This window comes from Chlorocebus sabaeus, chromosome 14 (genome assembly GCF_047675955.1).
Source record: "Chlorocebus sabaeus isolate Y175 chromosome 14, mChlSab1.0.hap1, whole genome shotgun sequence".
NCBI lineage: Eukaryota > Metazoa > Chordata > Mammalia > Primates > Cercopithecidae > Chlorocebus > Chlorocebus sabaeus.
The window spans coordinates 103,449,100-103,469,226 of NC_132917.1; the positions used below are offsets into that span (position 1 = coordinate 103,449,100).

The 20,127-nt window shown below is 39.4% G+C and overlaps 1 protein-coding gene across 1 annotated transcript in view; it reads left to right on the forward strand.

Moving 5' to 3' along the window:
* SLC9A2 (solute carrier family 9 member A2) overlaps positions 1 to 20,040 on the forward strand; it is a 91,725-nt gene extending 71,685 nt beyond the window's left edge. The window contains exons 6-12 of the mRNA XM_008008268.3: positions 756 to 845; positions 1,363 to 1,433; positions 6,443 to 6,604; positions 11,305 to 11,401; positions 13,447 to 13,578; positions 14,718 to 14,808; positions 16,417 to 20,040. Coding sequence (XP_008006459.3) covers positions 756 to 845; positions 1,363 to 1,433; positions 6,443 to 6,604; positions 11,305 to 11,401; positions 13,447 to 13,578; positions 14,718 to 14,808; positions 16,417 to 16,790 — 1,017 coding nt within the window. The 3' untranslated portion in view covers positions 16,791 to 20,040. The remainder of the gene's footprint in view (positions 1 to 755; positions 846 to 1,362; positions 1,434 to 6,442; positions 6,605 to 11,304; positions 11,402 to 13,446; positions 13,579 to 14,717; positions 14,809 to 16,416) is intronic.
* Positions 20,041 to 20,127: the final 87 nt, after the last annotated feature.

The following is a 20,127-nucleotide window of genomic DNA, read 5'->3' on the forward strand; positions in this document are numbered from 1 at the left end:
CTGCCAGTGCCTCCTCTGCTCCAAGCTTTCCTTGACCTGCTTCCTGTGCTAGTCCAGTCATCCCTCTTCTGCTTATTTCGTAACTGTTTTCGGAAGTATCTGACTTTGTATGAGACTACAAAGTCCTAGAACCCAGGTCCTTAACTATTCATCATTGGGTTCCAAATGCCCAAGACCCTGATACTTGTGTAGTAGAAACTCAGTGAAAATTGATTTTATAAATGAACAAATGAAGGAGTCATTGATAAGTTTTCTATGGATAATATAACAAGTAGGTGGTTCCTCTGAACTGGATAATACTTTATTATTATTACTATTATTATTATTTTGATAGAGACGGAGTTTCACCATGTTGCCCAGGCTGATCTTGAACTCATGGCCCCAAATGATCTGTCCACCTCAGCCTCCCAAAGTGCTGGGATTACAGACATGAGCCACTGTACCTGGCCTGCTTTATTATTTTTTGTAATTACTTTCTCTGCTTCTTCCATTTTGGTCTTTGTTTTTGTGAGGACATGGTCCTTTGAAAATATGCCAGCTATTTGAAAAGAAGGAAAAATTAACAAAAAGCTACATTTACTGTGTTAAATCTTGGTAGCCGAATATCTTTTGTCATTGCTTATCAAAGCCTAGGAGAGGTTACCCTTGAATATTAAAACATAGTTTATAAAAAATTTATATTAAAATGTTTATATTAAACAATTTTTAAATTGTATAAATATATATTAAATGCTTAAATTGTGTTTCCTGTTCAGGGAATAACTATTCGACCACTGGTGGAGTTTCTTGATGTCAAGAGGTCCAATACGAAACAACAAGCTGTCAGTGAAGAAATCTACTGTCGGGTAGGTGTTAAGAAAGTGTAATACCTTTAATGATAAAGGAAAAATATTTGAATTACAGACAGCTTGGTACCAAGTTGTCCATTTCCTGAAGAAGAAAGGAAGGGCAGGGTGACAGGGAGGAGACCCTGAAAAGGGAATGTGCTGAGGGAGTACAGAATAGATATGGCCCACGGTAACTTCTCCAGGTTAGCTTGCTAAACTCCTGCATGAGTAGAGAGACAAGAAGACCCTTCTTTTTACTTCCCTCAGCCTGGAAATGTTCCTACTGGGAAATTATTACCATATTTCATACTTTTCAAAATTATTAACAAACTGTTATAGGTGAGCAAAATAATCGAAGACTTATCTAATACTGACATGACAAACATTTCATCAATTTGTTTGAAAATGAACTGTTTTATTGCTTTTGGTAATAAATATTAAATAAGAAGCAAAAGCCATGAAGGTCTTTGGAGTTTAGAAATGATTATTGATTTCAGGTAAAGACTAATCAATTTGCCTGCTTTTTCTGTTTTAGTTGTTTGATCATGTGAAAACTGGAATTGAAGATGTTTGTGGACATTGGGGTCACAACTTTTGGAGAGACAAGTAAGAAGGTCTTATGCCATTGGGTTATTAAGTGGCCCAGGATTACTCTGAAAGCAGGACTTACCGATTTGTATTATTTTTTAATTGGAAATCTTTCCTGTGTTGTACCATAGTATGTCCTCTAAGATAAAGTTCAGCTATAATAGAGATGTAGAAAAATAGTAGCTTAAACAAGGTAAAAGCTTATTTCCCTCTTCTGTAAATAGCCAGAGATAGGCAATTTACATTTAATAGATGAGTTTTACTCCAAGACTCCCCAGGGTCTGAGGACCCTCTGTCTAGTCGATCCACTAAGAGTAGCCTTCATTTCCAAGACTGCCTCTTGAACCACAAGGGCTGCATCAATATTAGCCATTAGAGGCAGCAAGAAGGATGAAAGATGATGAGGAGACAAAGCATATGTGCTATTAAGAGCTGCCTTCTAACTGAAACCATCAGAAGCTGCCATATGATTCTTCTGATGATTGGCTTGGACTCAGTCATGTGGCCATTCCTCTCTGCAAAGAGGACTGAGGACTGCAATGTATTTGGCTGAAAACTAGGGCTTCCATTACTATCCATTTTGCCACACGTGGTGCAGGACTTTGTCAAATGCAGAGATTCAGATCATCTAAGGATGTAAACAGATGAGCAGAAATATATCTATCTATCTGTATATATATATCTAAAATTATCTGAAAAATTACATACGTTTATATAAATGCATATACACACAGGCGCACACACACATACATGCACACACACAAACACACACACAGAGTTTACCACTCTGTAAAAGGCTCTGTGTTGGATAAATACAGTTCAGTACTGGTCTTCAAGGATCTTAAAGTTGAAGTGGAGAAGGTAGACTAGACAGGCAGAATTAGATGCATGCTTTAATATAAACTGAGAAACAGTGTTATGGGTTGAGAAGTTAGGGCCAACTCTGACAGCAGAGCTAGGAGCAGTGGGGTAGAGCAGCCAGCCCCCACCTGCTAGTGGGAGCTCATCACGTACCTCTCTTCCTGACTGCACATTTGGCACTGTCCAGAGTGCTTGCTTGAATCAGGGCTTACATCATGAAACTGACAAACGCTACAAATCAAGGCCCTTTGTTTTCACAGAGCAATTTGTTAAACATTTATTAGCACATCACTGGCTAGGCGAGACTTTTGAAGGCAGCATTTAAGCTAATCCCTGAAGACAGAAGAACACGTTTTAAACTATATTTGGTAGATCAATCTTGTTTTATTTTTCCTAACTTGCTAACAGGATTTTTTCCCTCCACTGCTAATTTATATTAAATTGACCAACCTACCAATGTCTGCAACTTAACACAAGGGAATTTTTTAGTGTTTCCTGTTTGCTCATATATGCTGGCATAATATTGGGCTACATAAGAAGTACAAGCCATAGACTCAGGCCTGAAATTCTGTAATATTATAGACACAACAAAACAATCACACAGCAAGCAGACTCCTGTGTGTGTGTATATATATGTGTGTGTGAGAGAGACCATTAGGTAATATAATGAGTGACAGAGACTTTCAGTGCTAGAACAGCCTTTACAAGCTTTACAACACTGTTTACTAATGTAGACAGGGCCGTGGGACTCAGCCTTACTATATAATGAAAGGAAAAAGATTTTGTTTGTATGGAGAGCATGCCCAATTAGCTACCTGGGAACACAAGGTAATAAAATTAAGCAAATTATATTCTCTATTATAAAACAATTTTTAAATGGCCATTTCTCATGGGAAGTACGCCCTTTTCTGGAGGCAGGTGGTAGACCAGAGATCCTATACATCTGCCCTATGACTGTGGGACCTTCCTAGCATGGAGGAGTCCCTGTCTGTGCCAAGTCAGTGGAACAGACCTTTTAGCCTCTCTTCTCCACTGTTTTCATAGCAATGCCTATTTTCTGCCTACCTTGTTCCTTTCAACCCAATCACTTTCCTCCCTTTCCCTAGCATCCCCTCAGTATTTTCCTGAAATGACATATGAGAGGCGTAACCCAGAACAGCTGGCTCCCTTTCCAAAGTGAGTATTAGGTTCAAAATGTCTACTGCTGCTCTGCCTCCCACACGGGGGAATAGAGATTGGCCTCGCACAGTAATGAGGCCACCTGGTCCTGGGGCACTGTCAGAAGGAAGAGGTAGATGCTGTGCTCATGTGGGTTTGGTCTGGAACTCAGGAGAAGAAATGTCAGAGAAAGTCTGGCTACGTCTGTCTTTCAGGCAGAGACATTATCTCTGGGGTCCCCATGAGTCTGCCCTAGGCACACATCCAAAGGCTGCCAGACTAATTGGCTGTAAGTGCTAAAGATGAGAGAGCCAACCTTGCCCCATGCCTGAAAGGGAATGTTACGTGGCTAGCATTTGCCACTGCAGTGGATACACTTCTTTTAATAACTTTGAAAGCACTGATGTATTTCCGTGCACAATTTTTTCCCAGGAAAATTTCAAAGTTTCCAGGATTGTCAAAGGCACATAGGTAAAGCAGGGAAGTGGGTGCAGCGGGATGTGGTGTGGACACAGGACATTTTTAAAATGAGTTCTGCTGAGATCACATCCTTGGTGATTGTTAATGTTACTAAAAATCAGCATCAAAAAGAAGCTATTGTTTCAGGCATGTTGAGTGTCTTTCCCTTTTCTCTGGAATCCTTACGCTGTGGATTTCCAGTGGTTCTGCCAGAGAATTCTTGAGGTATTTGATCCTTTGAGAACGAAGGGGGATACGGTAGGGACCCTTCTCAGTCTTGGCACAAGCGATGCTAATGATGGTGAAATAGAACATCTATGTGTAGCTTAGCAGAGAAATGAAAGGTGTGGAACTGAAGCAAGGAAAACACACTATCACTACACGAAATAGAGCAGATGCCATTGTCCTTGGTGCTTGTTCTTCCTTTTACTTCTCTCTAGTGAAAAGCTCAAACAACAACAATAATAAAAGTTTTAAAAGGTGTGTTGCTGCCAGGAGTCCTGGCCCAATGGGCCTAACATAAAACTCCAATTAAAAGTAGAAAAAAGTAGACCCAGTCTTTAGTGGCCAGCCAAAAACAAAGCACATTCAGGATGGCTCTTCTTTAATTATTCAGAGCCCTCTAGTATTTAGAACAAAGGACTATCAACAAGAATGTGGGTTAACACTGATTTCTTTCACGGCACAGGTGTGTCTATAAACCTCCTTGGACTTGTGGTGACCATGTAGTACACTTAATTCTTTCTCAACAAATATTTATTGCATGCTGCTTCACTTATGTATTGGCATTATAATGTTGTGTAACAAACCATCCCCAAAACTCAGCGGCTCAGAACACGTCATTATTATTAAAGTGCATGAGGCAAGAGGCTGATTGGGGTTGGGCTTGGCCAAGTTGGGGCCGGGCTTGTTCACGTGCTCCAGTGGGTTGGCTGGCTGCCAGCTGATTCTGGCTGGACCTATCTGGTGTGACTGGGGTGAGGTGACTCTGCTCCATGTGACAGTCACCTTTGTCCTGGGACTAAGGAGCCACTCTGCATATTTTTCTAATAGTGATTGTTGAAGCACAAGATGTAAGCCTCCATGCGCAAGCCCAGGTTAAGCCACTGCTTCTTTCATTGTGTCTGCTAATAGCCCACTGACCAAAGCAAGGAACATTATTGAGCATGCTGGCAAGGAACAGGGCAAAGCAAGTCATCTAGGCCATGGTGGAAGGCCATTGCCAAGTAATATGGCAGAGGATGTGGATACAGGGAGGACTTGGGACCAAATCATTCATTCTACCACATGTGCTTATAGTGTGCCAGGCACTCGTGATATGGGGGGAAAAAAAAATCTCTGCCCATGTAGACCTTACATTCTTGTGCCAGGAGACAGAAAGTAAGACAAGTAAATTGTATGTCATGCTAGAAAGTGGTAACTACTATGGAGAAAAATACATCTGGGCAGTGAGATGGGGACTGCTGGGAGAGGAAGGCTGTGTGCAATTCTAACAGGATGGATAGGAAGGGCACTTTTGAGAAAATGATTGTCAAGGAAAGACTTAAAAGAAGTGTAAAAAGTGAGCCCTGCAGGTATCTGGGGAAAAGGATTCCTAGTAGAAGGAATAGTAAGTATAAAGACTCAGAAATGGGAGCACTGCTGGTAAGTCTTTAATACAGGAAGGACATCAGTGAGGCTGCAGCTAAGGAAGAGGGGCACAGTACCAAAAGGGGCAGACCCAGATTCAGACTGGGCAAGATGGTGATGGGAGTGAGTGGCGGTATGAAAGAGAACCAAGAACTGAGGCCCAGAGCACTCCCACATTAGGAGGTCAAAAGAAAAAAACAAAACTGAGAGAGAGGGTGAGAAAGAGGTTGGGGTACCCCAGGGTGGTATCCTGGAAGCCAAATGAAGACAATAGTTTAAACAAGTGAGGGCAGGAAAGATGAGGGTTCATAATTGCCCACTGCAATTATATCATGTGGTTCACTGACCACTTTGATAAGAGTAGCTTTAATGCAGTATTGAAGCAATGTGAATATTCAAGAGAGAATCAGAGGAGAGGAATTAGAGAAAACAAACAGTGATAACGTTTCTGAGCAATTTTGCTAAAAGCAGAAGTAGAGAAATGGTAAAGAGAGAAACATATATATTTTAATCTATAATTAGTGAATACTAGATTTATGTGCATCAGGGTCATATATAAAAATGTAGCAGTATGTGTCATATATACATATATGTGTATGTGTATATATACATATCTGTGTATGTATACATATCTATATGTATATGTGCATACACATACATGCATATATATGTATAATACACACACATACATGCATATGTGTATGTGTGTGTGTATATATACACATACACGTACATATGTATATATACACATACACATTTATATAGGTAGGCACCTACTAAATATATAAAATGACCAGATTAGCTAAATGCTGCTACTAAGTATTCTCCTGGGAATGGTGGAAATGACTTTATTGGTAAAAACAACGACAATTTTCTTAGTCAATCCAGTACTAATTTATTGAAAGTTTCTTTATTTACAGGTTTAAAAAGTTTGATGATAAATATCTGCGGAAGCTTTTGATTCGGGAAAACCAACCAAAGTCAAGCATTGTATCTTTATATAAAAAGCTTGAAATAAAACATGCCATTGAGATGGCAGAGACTGGGATGATAAGTACTGTCCCTACATATCCATCTCTAAAGTAAGTATGGTCTTGCAAAATAAAAGTTAGTATTGCTAAATATGCATTGATAGTATTTTGAAACTAGTAATAATAATTTTGAAAAATTGACCCAGGCCAGGTGCAGTGGCTCATTTCTGTAATCCCAGCACTTTGGGAGGCCGAGGCAGGCAGATCACTTGAGGCCAGGAGTTCAAGACCAGCCTGGCCAACATGGTGAAACACTGTCTCTACTGAAAATACAAAAATTAGCTGGGCATGATGGTGTGCACCTGTAATACCGGCTACTCAGGAGGCTAAGGCGTGAGAATCACTTGAACCCGGAAGGCAGAGGTTGCAGTGAACCGAGATCGTAGCACTGCACTCCAGCCTGGGTGACAGGGTAAGACTCTGTCTCAAAAAAAAAAAAAAAAAAAAAAACTGACCTGTGCCCTAGAAAGATGTCTTAAGATCTCACAGCAGAATGAGATTCTGGTTAAAATATGAAACCTTAGACATGTGTATGTTATGTTATTTTATATGTTTTATGTTATGTTATTTTAGACCCTTGAGAGAAACAAGATTAAATTACCCAGGGAGGAAAACAAGGATTATAAAGAGCCTTAAACTGCTTCTGTGAATTTTCCTAAACAATATCCAACTGATAAAAAAATAACCAAATGTATGAGTAGACAAGAAAATGTGATTTAGGCCAGGCGCAGTGGCTCATGCCTGTAATCCCAGCACTTTGGGAGGCCGAGGCGGGAGGATCATGAGGTCAGGAGATCAAGACCATCCTGGCTAACACAGTGAAACCCTGTCTCTGCTAAAAATAAAAAAATTAGCTGGGCGTGGTGGCGGGCGCTTGTAGTCCCAGCTACTCAGGAGGCTGAAGCAGGAGAATGGTGTGAACCCGGGAGGCGGAGCTTGCAGTAAGCCGAGATAGTGCCACTGCACTCCAGCCTGGGTGATGAGCAAGACTCCGTCTCAAAAAAAAAACAAAAACAAAAAAAGAAAATGTGATTTAAAACATTAAGAAAAAGAAACAAAATAGTTGTAACAAGCATAACAGGAATTCAGATAACTGAATTATCAGACAGACTTTTAAAGTATAAAATGTGTGTGTGTGTGTGTGTGTGTATGTGTGTGTGTGTCTGTGTCTGTGTCTGTGTATGTTTAAGGAAAGAAAATTACATTGAAAGGTTTGGCAATATCATGGAGATTATTAAATGGAAATTCTTGAGCTACAAATAAAGTAACTGACTTTATGATCTTATTTGATGTGTGTAGCAGCAGATTAGACCGAGTTAATGAGAGAAATGCTTAATTAGAAAACAGGTAAGAGGGAAATAACCAAAATAAAGAAAAAGAGAAAAATACAGAAAGCTACATATTGAATGCAAAACAGATAAATTAAAGACAATATTACTAGAAGAAAAGAAATACTCAATATTGTTCAATTTTAAATTTTCCTCAAGCTGATATTTGGATTCAATGACATGTCGTTCAAAATCCCAGGGGGTGTGTGTGTGTGTGTGTGTGTGTGTGTGTGTGTATGTTTAGATCAGTTGGTCCTAAAGTTTTAATGGAAATACAAAAAGTCAAGACAATTTTGAAGATGTACAGACTTGGAAGGTTTACACTATTAGATAACAGGACTTCATATAAAGTTACATGATTAAGACAATATGATATTGGAACAGGACAGATAAGCAAGCCAGTGGAACAAAATAGTTCAGAACAGACCCACCAATATATGGAAATCTGATTAATGACAAAGTTTATAGAATAAGCAGTGGGGGAGAAAAGATGCCTTGAATAAATGGTTCTGATCAATGAGGTATTCATATGAAAATAAAATGAAATTAACCACTGCCTCACACTATCAAGTCAAGGTATACTGTAGATATGAATGTGACAAGTGAAACAAAAAAGCTTTTGAAGATTCTGTAGGAACATACCTTAATGTTGTGATAGGAAATTACTTTTTTTAAACAAGCTCCAAAAAGCACAAGCTATAAGGAAAAGATTGATGTACTGAACTGTATTAAAATCATGAGATTTTGTTTAGCCCAATACATCCTTAAAGAGGTGAAAAGGCAAATCACAGACTGAGAGAAGATACTTGCCTCACATAACTGACAAAGGGCTACGGGAAAAAAGACAATCCTATAGAACAATGGACAAGGAACTTGTTCAGACACTTGATAAAACAGGATATACAAATGGCAAATAATCATGTGTGTTCTAAAAAACATGCATGTGAATATTCATAGAAGCATTGTTTGCAATATCCAAAAATTGGAATTTCGCCAACTATACATCAACAACAAAACAGATGAACTGTGGCATACTTATACCATGGAATATTATACAGCAGTGAAACTGAATGCATTATAGCCATATGCAATAACATAAATGAATCTTCAGCATAATGCTCAGGAACAGAAGCTAAATGCAAAAGACTACATATTATACTGTTTCATGCATATAAGGTTTAAGTTCAGGCACAGTGAATCTATGACATTAGAAGTCAGAATAGTTATTGCTGTTGGCAAAGAGGGAGAGAATTAGTGATTGGTAGGAGGAACATGAAGTAGTTTCTGGGATTCTAGTGAATGTTCTGTTTCTTGACTTGAGCAGTGGTTGCCTAAGTATGTTCACTTCCCTGAACATATAAGATTCGTGTAGTTTATATTACATTTTATAAAAAATTGTTTAAGTATAAACAGGGATGTAGTCGTACACTTGTCACTAGATGTATGCAAAAATATTTTGGTAGGAATTTGGTGTGCACATTATAGAAGAAAATGAGATATCAAAAAGATAGATCATTACTTAATGAGCTCTTATATTCCTTCCGACTCTGAAAATCTGTGAATTAACTTTGATGATCAAAAAAAAAAAAAACCTGACTAGAAAATGGGACAGCCGTCTAAACAACAACACCTTTCCCTGAAAAAATGCTTCTCATAAACCATCTGAGCAATTGAGAGGAGGCAAAAATGAATCATCCAACTCTAGAGAAGTCTGTCCCGCTGAAGCATCAGTTCTGTTTGCTCCTCTCCATGTATCCATTACCCACTGTGCGCCAGGTTTTGTACCCAAGTAATTACTTTCATGATTGGTTCACAGCAATGCTAAATTTGCATTGAAAAATACAAGAAAACTATGCTCTTTAATTTCTGTGTCCTCAGTGCCTCTTCTAGAAGACTTGCATTTATGCATATTAACCTTCCTGGCTTTAATTTTTTTCTTGATTTTTCTTTTCTCTTTATTTTCTCGTACTACATATTTTTGTAGCCTGCCTCAAACCCTTTTTGGGAGGAGTTAGTATAAAAACATATAAATGCAGTCCCAATGGTCATTCTTTGCGGTGGTTACATTCCATAAAGTAGCCTCAAATACTGATATGCAAATACTGAAAGCTTTTTTTTTTTCTTTTTTTGAGGCAGAGTCTTGCTCTGTCACCCAGGCTAGAGTACAATGGTGTGATCTCAGCTCACTGCAACCTCCGCCTCCCGGGTTCAAGAGGTTCTCCTGCCTCAGTCTCCTCAATAGTTGGGATTACAGGCGCCCACCACTACGCCCGGTTAATTTTTGTATTTTTAGTAGAGACTGAGTTTCTCCATGTTGGTCAGGTTGGTCTCGAACTCCCAACCTCAGGTGATCCACCCACCTCATCGGTCTCCCAAAGTGCTGGGATTACAGGCATGAGCCACTGCACCCAGCTGCAAATACTGAAACGTTTTTCTATGGGGACATACGAGGTTAGGTTCCTTTGAGCCTTTGGTCACAAAATTTTCATCAGCCAATCAATATGTAACCTATTTTATGTATGTTTATGTTTACAGACACCTTATTTAATATACATCACTAATTCATTGACATTGAATTCATGGTCAAGAACACTATAAACTCATGTATGACCAAGCTTACTTAACATATTTTCTCTGTAAGGCATATCACAGGCTTCTTGTGCTTGGGAACTCTAGACAGCACTTCAGCAATGCCTGGGGGCCATTTAAAGCAGTAGAATCACCAATAAATAACGTAAAAATATAAATAATCATAACGCTAAATAGACTGTGAGAAGGACATTATTTATAGTACGAGAGTGGAAACAAGAAAGCAGATGTCTCCTTGTTCAACATCTTCAGGGAAAGTGTGTAAAATGACTCAAATTTTTTGTCACTCTGCATATGTCTGTGAATAACTGCAAAAATACTGAAATTCTGATATTGGGTTTATAAATCAATACTAGCAAGTAGGTGAGTTCATGATTATGGAACCCACAAATGAGGACTGACTGGATATACATACATGTTATAAACAGTGTGTTTGCAAATATTTATGATAAGGTTTTTAAAATATGAAAACTTAAGGGTAAATTGAAGTCAATTAGGTTTCTGTTGGAGAAAACTATTCTATTTTACTTTATTTATGGAGTGTTAGAAATAATAAAGTGATGTAGCATTATAAGCCATTGTAGTTTTTCTTCCTTGAAAATATAATGACATGAATAGACTCTGAAAACTTGTGAACTGTTAAACGTGCCATGAATGATTTTGAAACTGAAATAAGAGTTACAGAATTTGGAATTATTTTAAGTTACTGAATAATCCCCAAGGGCTATTTTTAAAACTGAAGACTCGTATTAAATACTTATCGCTCTAAGGAAGAAAATCAATGATTCTAATATTTGTTGAAAGGTAAAATACTCTTTTTCTAAACTTTCACAGTGATTGTCGTGAAGAAAAAATAAGGAGGGCCACATCTGCCGAAACTGATGAAATTCGAGAACTCCTATCAAGAAATCTCTATCACATCCGTCAGCGAGTGAGAATAATTTATGTAGCAAAATATTTACTTACCGTTGGCTAACAGGATGCCTTCTGGTTTTGCGCTGTAATTGGAGACTGCACCATGACACTGGGCTCAGCAGGTCCCATGCTGGGCATCTTCTCTTCTTCTGCTTCTCTCCACCCCGCCTCAGGGTCTTACTATCCTCCTGGACACCATGGCTGAAGCCTTGGGGTCCCCTGGGAGTTCTGCTGTTGTGGTCTTGGATATAAAGAAATACACATGTAGACTAATTTTACAGAAATGAATTGATTGCTGTTTGTTTTAAAGAAATAGTTTTATAGCTTAGACTTTTAAAATGGAGCTCACCCTTCTTGTTGTTTATAAAGTGCTATAGTTTCTTCTCTCCTGAGTCACTTCTTTCACTTCGTTTCCATTGTTAGCACCTTATTCTAATACTTTGCTAACAACACAGCTAAGGAATAGAGAGTGCCCTCAATTTTCCAAGCCCCGTTTCAGTGTGTTGCATGTGTTAACTCATTTAATTCTCCAATGAGTGGTAGGTGTTACTGTTGTCACCATTTCACAGATGAAGAAATTGAGGCACAGGGAGGTGAAGTGGCGCTCGGGCCACACAGCTTGTCAGGAGTCCTCCTCACTCACGTGGGGGTGTTTCAGCAGCTTCTTAGCTGGTCTCCCCACAGGAATGGGTGTCCCCATTCCATCCACATGACTCTTACCTGACCCTTTTTCCTACAGTACCTTTTAATTTAAAACGAAACAAAACAACAGTTGTGGCTCCCAAGCTAAACTATTCATTGAAAATTTGGACTCTGTTTCCAAGTTCCACTTTATCCAACCATATGTCCACATCTCCCTCACCCATCTGCTCCCTGAAACACCCAGGGAGTGAGAGGTTCTGTTTTTGTACTTTGGCCCAAGTGGATTTCTCACTATCCCCCGGGAGCATCTCACACCTTCCTGTCAGCTGGTCCAAAGCCTCCAGTTTTTAAGGCTCCCCCAATAGCCACCATATTATTCCCATCCTGTGGTTAAATGGAATCGCACTTGGAGCTTATACTGTACCATGTAGTTGCAGCACTTATTTCCATGATTTTGTATAATTGTATTAGCCTTAGATGCTCAATGAGATGGTAAACTCCTCAAGGCAGGAATGAAGCCTTGTTCTGTGTTATGTTTGCATCTCTCAATAGAACCTACTATATTTCTGGACATGGGGATATTCCCAAGAAGTACATGTTTATTCTATCAGAAATGAATTTAATTATTATTTATGATTTATTTTAGGAACCACATTTTTATATAGCCTATAAAACTAAAAGCGGATGCCATGTACAGCCCTTGTTTAGGAATTTTAGTTTTCAAACACTGGAATGTAATCATTGTGAGGAGTGTCACCAGCTCTCTTCATGTGACAACCCAGTTGAAAAAAGGGAACGTTCTGAAGTTAATCAGAAGGGCATGGCACCACCAAGTGGCTCAAAGTGGTTTGTTTTTAAAGTCAGTAATTCCTATTCAAAAGAGGCTGGAGCATGGTGACTTGTACTTTATTTCCAGATGTTAATGATGGCTAAATACCTACAAGAGACGTCAAGGTAGACACGGCACTTGATGAAATCAATCATTTTTCTCATTTATGAAAATCACACTTTTCAATGAAAGACAAACCTTATGATCTGACTTTTATTGAAGGATGAACTATGTGGCACATACCTGTAATACTGACTTGGAAGGCTGAGGTGGGAGAGTTGCCTGAGCCCAGGAGTTGGAGGCTGCAGTGAGCTATCAGCGCCACTGCATTCCAGCCTGAGTGACAGAGCAAGACCTCAACTCTAAAAAAGAAAAAGAAAAAAAAAAACACAAAATGAAAAGAAAATATAAATTCTTTGAAGATCTGAAGACTGTTAATTTTTATACTCTTAATTTTTTGCTCTGCACAGAAGTTGTAAGTGCTTAGCTGAGGTGCAGATCCAAAGAAATGTGGTAAAGTCTTGGAATTTCTGGGGAAATGATCAGGTTTTTTTTTTTTTTTTAATGTCCTCTATGTGTTTTCATTTCAGACTTTATCCTACAACAGACACAGTCTGACTGCCGACACAAATGAGAGACAAGCCAAGGAGATTCTGATTCGCCGGCGGCACAGTTTGCGAGAAAGCATTAGGAAGGACAGCAGCTTGAAACGAGAACACAGGGTAACTGAGTGTGTGCCTCTGGGAGACTTCCAGGGGTGGAGCCAACAGCCCTTCCATTGATCAGCTGATGGTATCATCAGCTCTGCCAATCAAGTGGCTGTTGACAGTTCTCTGAGAAGCTGCAGGAAGGCCAGGTGGCTGGGGGATGTTAGTGTTCACAGGTAGTGTGGCCAGCATTGCAGTTGGTTTAGGGAACTGTCAATAAATGAGGAAAGCCATTTAAAAACAATATTCTGGACCTGGTGTGGTGGCTCACGCCTGTAATGGCAGCACTTTGGTAAGCCGAGGTCGGTGGATTGCCTGAGCTCAGGAGTTCGAGACCAGCCTGGGCAACATGGTGAAACCCCATCTCTACTAAAATAAAAAAAAACATTAGCTGGGTATGGTGGCATGCACCTGTAATCCCAGCTTCTTGGGAGACTGAGACAGAAGAATAGCTTGAACCGAAGTGGAGATTGCAGTGAGCCGAGATCGTGCCACTGCACTCCAGCCTGGATGACAGAGCGAGACTCTGTCTTAATAATAATAATAATATGATATATTGGCTTCACATAGCAAGAATTCAGGCTTATTTTTAATAATATCCTATATTGGGTTGTCAGAAATCAAAATGGTTATATGTGAACAAGGAGTTACTTTATGTGTAAAATGTAGCAGTGTCAATTAAAAGTTAATTTAAAACACTAGTGACTGCGGTACTTGAAATGCCAGTAAATTAGCTGTAGTAATACTTTTTGTTCTATTAATATCATTTTAAAGATTTATTAAAGTAAAAAAAAACCTTACATATATATATTTGTAAACATATCTTCTTCCCCATACATGTAGGTTCTAAACGTCTTTCTGGCAGTACTTTATACATAGATGTTTCAGTAGCTTTTCTTTGAGAAGAGCCAGTGGTTTTCATATGTGTTTCTAATTTATTTCCCACTTATTTCTATTTCCCTTTGTAGGGATCTCCATTCTATTTTGGAAGGGATTTAATTATTTCAAGTTATAATAGTTACAGCCCTCCACAAAGTAATTTTGGAATCAGGAATTAAAATTCTAGTTTTTAACATGAAGTTTTGCCATACAATTTTTAATCTTATACAATAAGTGCCACTTTTATCATTTAAGTATGATTTTATATTTTACAGGCTTCCACTTCAACCTCCCGATATTTATCCTTACCTAAAAATACAAAGCTTCCAGAAAAGCTACAAAAGAGGAAGACTATTTTTAATGCAGGTAATGAATATAGTTGGAGCAGAAAAATTTTAAATTTATTTGCCCATGTTTATAAACTAGACAAATTTTCCTATTATTTTTCTTCATTAAGCATGAGTTCAAGAGTTTGCAAATCTAAAATAATCACTGGGTGAATGTTACTCCGCATTGCAACCTTTTGGAAAGGCATTCTGTGCAGCTTCTAAAGAATCCAATCAGTTATTTTCCAGCAAATATTGTCACCATGGGGTTCAAGGGCAGGTAAACAGAAAGTTGTAATTCTGCAAATGTTTAAGTAATTAAAATTTTACAGTAATTCCAATATATTTTCATGAAAGCAGCCTTATATTTATTCTGGCCATAACTATAAAGCTTTGTTATAATGTCTAATATCTTTTTAATGTGATAGTTGTCTTTATGTAGACACCGAAGACATCGTCTGTGAACCCCAGAAGAAGTATATTAGGATTTCATGTTATTAAAATGTGGGATGTCTAAGGGACTTAATGCAGAAATAGAAAACCAAATACCATATATTTTCACTTACAAGTGGGAGCTAAACATTAGATACACAGGACACAAAGGCGGGAACAATAAACACTAGGGATTTCAAAAGGTGGGAGGTAGGGAGCCGGGCAAGGGGCAAGGGTTGAAAAATTACCTGTTGGTACTATGTTCACTACTTGGGTGATGGGATTTTTAGAAGCCCAAACCTCAGCACTATGCAATATACCCATGTAACAAATCTGCACATGTACCCCTAGAATCTAAAATAAAATTTTCTTTAAATGTGGGATGGAACAATCATTACCCCTCTTTTTTTTGGGGGGGGCTTGCTTAATTAACTGTGAAGAGGGAAGTCTAAATGATGGCTGGTGGTAAAGGAGGGTGAGGCGAGAATAATCGGGGGAAGACAAGGCAGCACTGAATATTTAGAACAGTGGCCCTTGGTCCCACCAGCAAACATGCTCTCAGTTCCCAAGAATGTCAACTCCTGGACAAGCATTTTGTTCACTGCCCTACCTACAGCGCTCCAGCACCTGAATCTGGTTCCAAAGGTGTCTCCTCCCTTTGTTTGCAAAGGGTTTTGGCCCTTTTGTGGACATGTAAAGGAAATCAGCAAAGCCGTGTTTGAGGTTCCAGATCAAGGCAAGAATCTTCTCCATAGCATGTGATTATCAGACCGCCTACTGTGTGCCAGATGCCAGGCTGAGCCCTCCTGGGATCATCCCTCTGGGGCAGATGAGCACAGCTGCTACTACCAGAGGGGCTCGGTTGGAATCCCAGCTCCACCACCTACAGAAACCTCTTGAACCTAGTTACCTCATCTGTAAAGTAGGTGATTGTGAAGACAAAATGGGCTAACGCATTTGAAAGGACTTAGGACAATGCCTGGCACACAGTAAGCTCTTCAAAGTTAGCATGAATATATACTTGTGGGCATGGGTGCTCGCAGGGGTTATGTGAGATGCACAAGGCCACTCACCTAAAATTAGCACAAGCCCGCTAACCTCCCCTCTCCCCAGAGCCCCAGGACGTATCAGTTGCCTGACCCACTAAGGTACTGAAGTTTCTTGCAATGCCTTCTCTCTAAAATGCGTGCCCACCTTGTCTTTTGCTCCGTGATAGATGGCAATAGCAGCGACTCAGACACAGATGCCGGGACCACCGTGCTCAATTTGCAGCCCAGAGCCAGGCGCTTCTTACCAGAACAGTTCTCCAAGAAATCCTCCCAGGCCTATAAAATGGAATGGAAGAACGAGGTAGATGTGGAATCTGGCCGAGAGAAGCCCAGCACCCCCCCAACACCCCACAGCAGAGAAAAGGGCACCCAGACGCCAGGCTTACTACAGCAGCCCCTTCTCTCTAAAGACCAGTTTGACCCAGAGAGGGAAGACAGTTTGACTGAATGCATCCCGCCCAAGCCGCCACCACGGTTGGTCTGGAGGGCATCGGAACCTGGAAGCCGGAAAGCCAGATTCGGGAGTGAGAAGCCTTCATAGAAGCAGCCAAAGCAGATGTGAGTGTCTGACCCAGCACAGCTGTGGTTTGTTACTCTGAAACCCGACAAAACAGTGGAATCCATGAAAACTCTCTGTGCATCTAAATACTCCTGGGGGGCGATAGATTCATGCCACGGATAAATGAGGCAAATCTGAAGAAAAGGAAAATCCAATAAAAAATAGTCCCACAAAATGCCTTTTGTGACTTACGGGTGGCAATTGTATTATTTGCAGGCCTGAAAAAAAAAAATGGTAATGTGTGCCTTTATTGAACTTGAATGACAGAACTTGAAATTTTTAACACACCCTTGTTGGTGAAGATTTTAATATATTACGTATGTGCTTCAGATTTTATTTATGAAAAAATATGTATATCTGTAATCAGTCGTTACGTGAATGGCACTAAAAGTATCGAGAACAGCTTTCTTTCCCAGGGGAGAAGGATGGCGCTTGGGGGTGACTCCTAAGCTCAGGGTGGAAGCTTTTCCCTGTCCTGACCCGATGGAGCAGCTGGTAAGTGAAGAGCACAGCTGGAAGCAGAGACACCTTATGACTCAAACTGGGCAAACAATCGGAACGTCATCCTGAAGGAATGGCCTGACTCCCAGAGCGCAGATTGGAGGTTCCAGGACTCCTATGAACTACTGAGAGTCTGTTTTTTAACTTGTTCCTCTGTCTACTGTGTGTTTGGGGGTGACATCAAAATTCCATTTCTTCTTCTTGTTTAAATGGGGCAGAGAGAAAGGATGCCCAAGTATCCACCAGCTTATTGTGTTGACAGATTTGGGAGCAGCTTTTGATGAAGTTCCACCCATGAGGGTCCATGTGGCAAGTGGGGGCACAGGGCAGCACCTGGTTACAACTTGCTGGTGGGTTTTATGTTGTGCAATAGTAGTAGGAGGAGGCAGGTGATCTATGCCGATCTATGATCACCTGCTTCAGCAGAATTTTTCTGTAGAGTGATGCTTGAATTTTGAGCCTCCAGGTTAGAGGCTCCAAGCAGACAAGGAAGAAAGTTTATAGATACAATATTCTAAAGTTTAACAAGTTGGTGAGATATCAAGTTTTGAATTCTATTCAGGAAGCACTTTGGAGAATGTGGGAGTCCTACTGTTTTGCACTAGTCTGTAATTTGTTACCTCTCCGCATTCGATAATATAGTAACTCAGAATTTTCATATAAAATTGAATTATACTCATTGGAGTACTTTTTAAAAGTACAGCAGAAAGAAAAGAAGTGGAATATAAGCATTAAAGATTAGTATTTGATTCTCTATCTCTTAACTGTAGATTTTATTGGCCTGTCTTTCTTCTAAATAATTCTTTAAAACTTGACTGGAACACACCTCTGCATTTCTGAGTGTAGAAAGTAAATGAAGTCACTCACACAGTCCTTTGATTTCCCACTGAAGATACCCCAAAGGATGCAAGTGCCTACTGTATTATCAGGAGGGGAACATGAAAATATTAAGACAAAAATCCTCAGAAGTGGTTTTCCACCCCTTCTCCACCTCCACCAACAAGAAGAAGTAAATCTACACCTTTTTTTCATGTTCTAAAGTCTTAGAATACTGCATGAGACACAGCAAAGGTTACGTACACAAGGTACAAGTTCATAGGAGCACAATTCCTTGATCCAGGGAAAGTAGCATAGAATGCAATTTGAAAACTATAGGCTTAGGACTTTGTGCCAAAATCTCTATTTTAAATGAAAATATTTATATATAAATACATTTATTCTGCTTAACACAAATGAAAACTGACATAACATTTTATAACATGATTCATCAAGATATGTGATGTAGATTTTTGCGAATGCCAAAAATCAATTTTCAGAATAGCTACAGTATGAAATCTGAAAAGAAATACAGAAATTGAAAGTGACCTTAAAGAATAAATTTCCTCATTTTTCCTGGTTTCCTATGTTTATAACTATGTTAAAGAGTTTAACTTTCTGGAACTGAAGGAGAAAACATGAAAATGTTTATATCACTTCTTGTTAAACAGGTAGACCAAATTCAGCTTTCAGTAATTCATCCATATAGAATTTGGATGACCATGTATAAAGGAAAACTTAAATCTTAATTATTATCAGTTTTTTTCTTGTTTGTTGAATGACAAAGGCAATAAAAATAAATTTGACTTTGGCTTTTTCTCTATACTTTCTTCTTTTTATAACTCTTAAATTCTAGTCACTAGTCATTATGAAGGAGAGTATTGACTAAATATTTTCATAATCTAAATACTGTCACAATCTAAATTTCTGTACTAGAGAGAGCCCTAGTCCTTTGTAAAGGCCTTCCTTCGTCCAGACAACACTTGATCCAACCAAAGTTCCAATGTGACTGTAGATTTTTGATAGGTCTTCGGTGTTGGTTGTAACAAAATTTGATTTGAACTACCTATAAGTGAAAAGTCGGGGTTTATTACTTTATATGTAATGCTAAGGGGAGACTGTTGGGAACAGTTATGTCAATGAGCAAACTAGAAATTGGCTTCAAAGTCTGATACTTTTAAAAGCATGTGTTTGGTGCGTATGCTCACAAAGTGTCTGTGAAGAGATTTCTCTCAGCGTTTGCTCAGTTTTATGGTGGGGTATATTGTTTTACCTGGGCAGTGAGGGTATTGATTTATGTAAAAACTGTAGAGAAACACGGTTAGTACAAGTCTCAGCACGTTTTGCATTTATTGTATGGCCCAAATTGTGTTGATGTTAAAAGTCGTGTTTCATAATCTGCAATATTTTTGTCAAAGTGCGCGCTGTACTTTCTTCTTAAAAATGTGATTAAAGAGATCACTTTGCCCGGATGAAGCAGCTGTTGGCATTATCTGCTGAGGCTTGACCACCACGTGCTGATTCTCTCACCAATCTGAAAAAGAACACTCTGGCACACACGAGGTTAAAGTGTGTGGCTCGCTGCTACTTTTTATCCCACTTTTTAACCAACCCTTTCTTCAACCCCCTTCTAAGGAAAGCAGAAGCCCCGTTTGGTTACCAGCTTCGTGGTATAACCATGGTTCCTCGTCCCTGACAGATGACACCTTCCTTTAGAATCCCCCCAGCGTCATCCACTCTGTGTCTAGCTGACACCCTCAGACAGGGGTCGGCCACCCTGGGGGTGTGCAGGTCAAACATGCAGATGGGGACTTTGCAGACCACTTCAGTGTCACGCTGGCACATCATTTTTTGATCCTTTTTCTTTGTAAACTTGCCGCACCTTTTCAGATAAAATCATATCTTACTAAGTGTAGCTAATAAACTGTAGCTTTGTTCTCTTAATGGCATGGTCAAGAAATGAGTTTTTCTAGGTGTAGAGTGAACCTATCTACTGTGAATG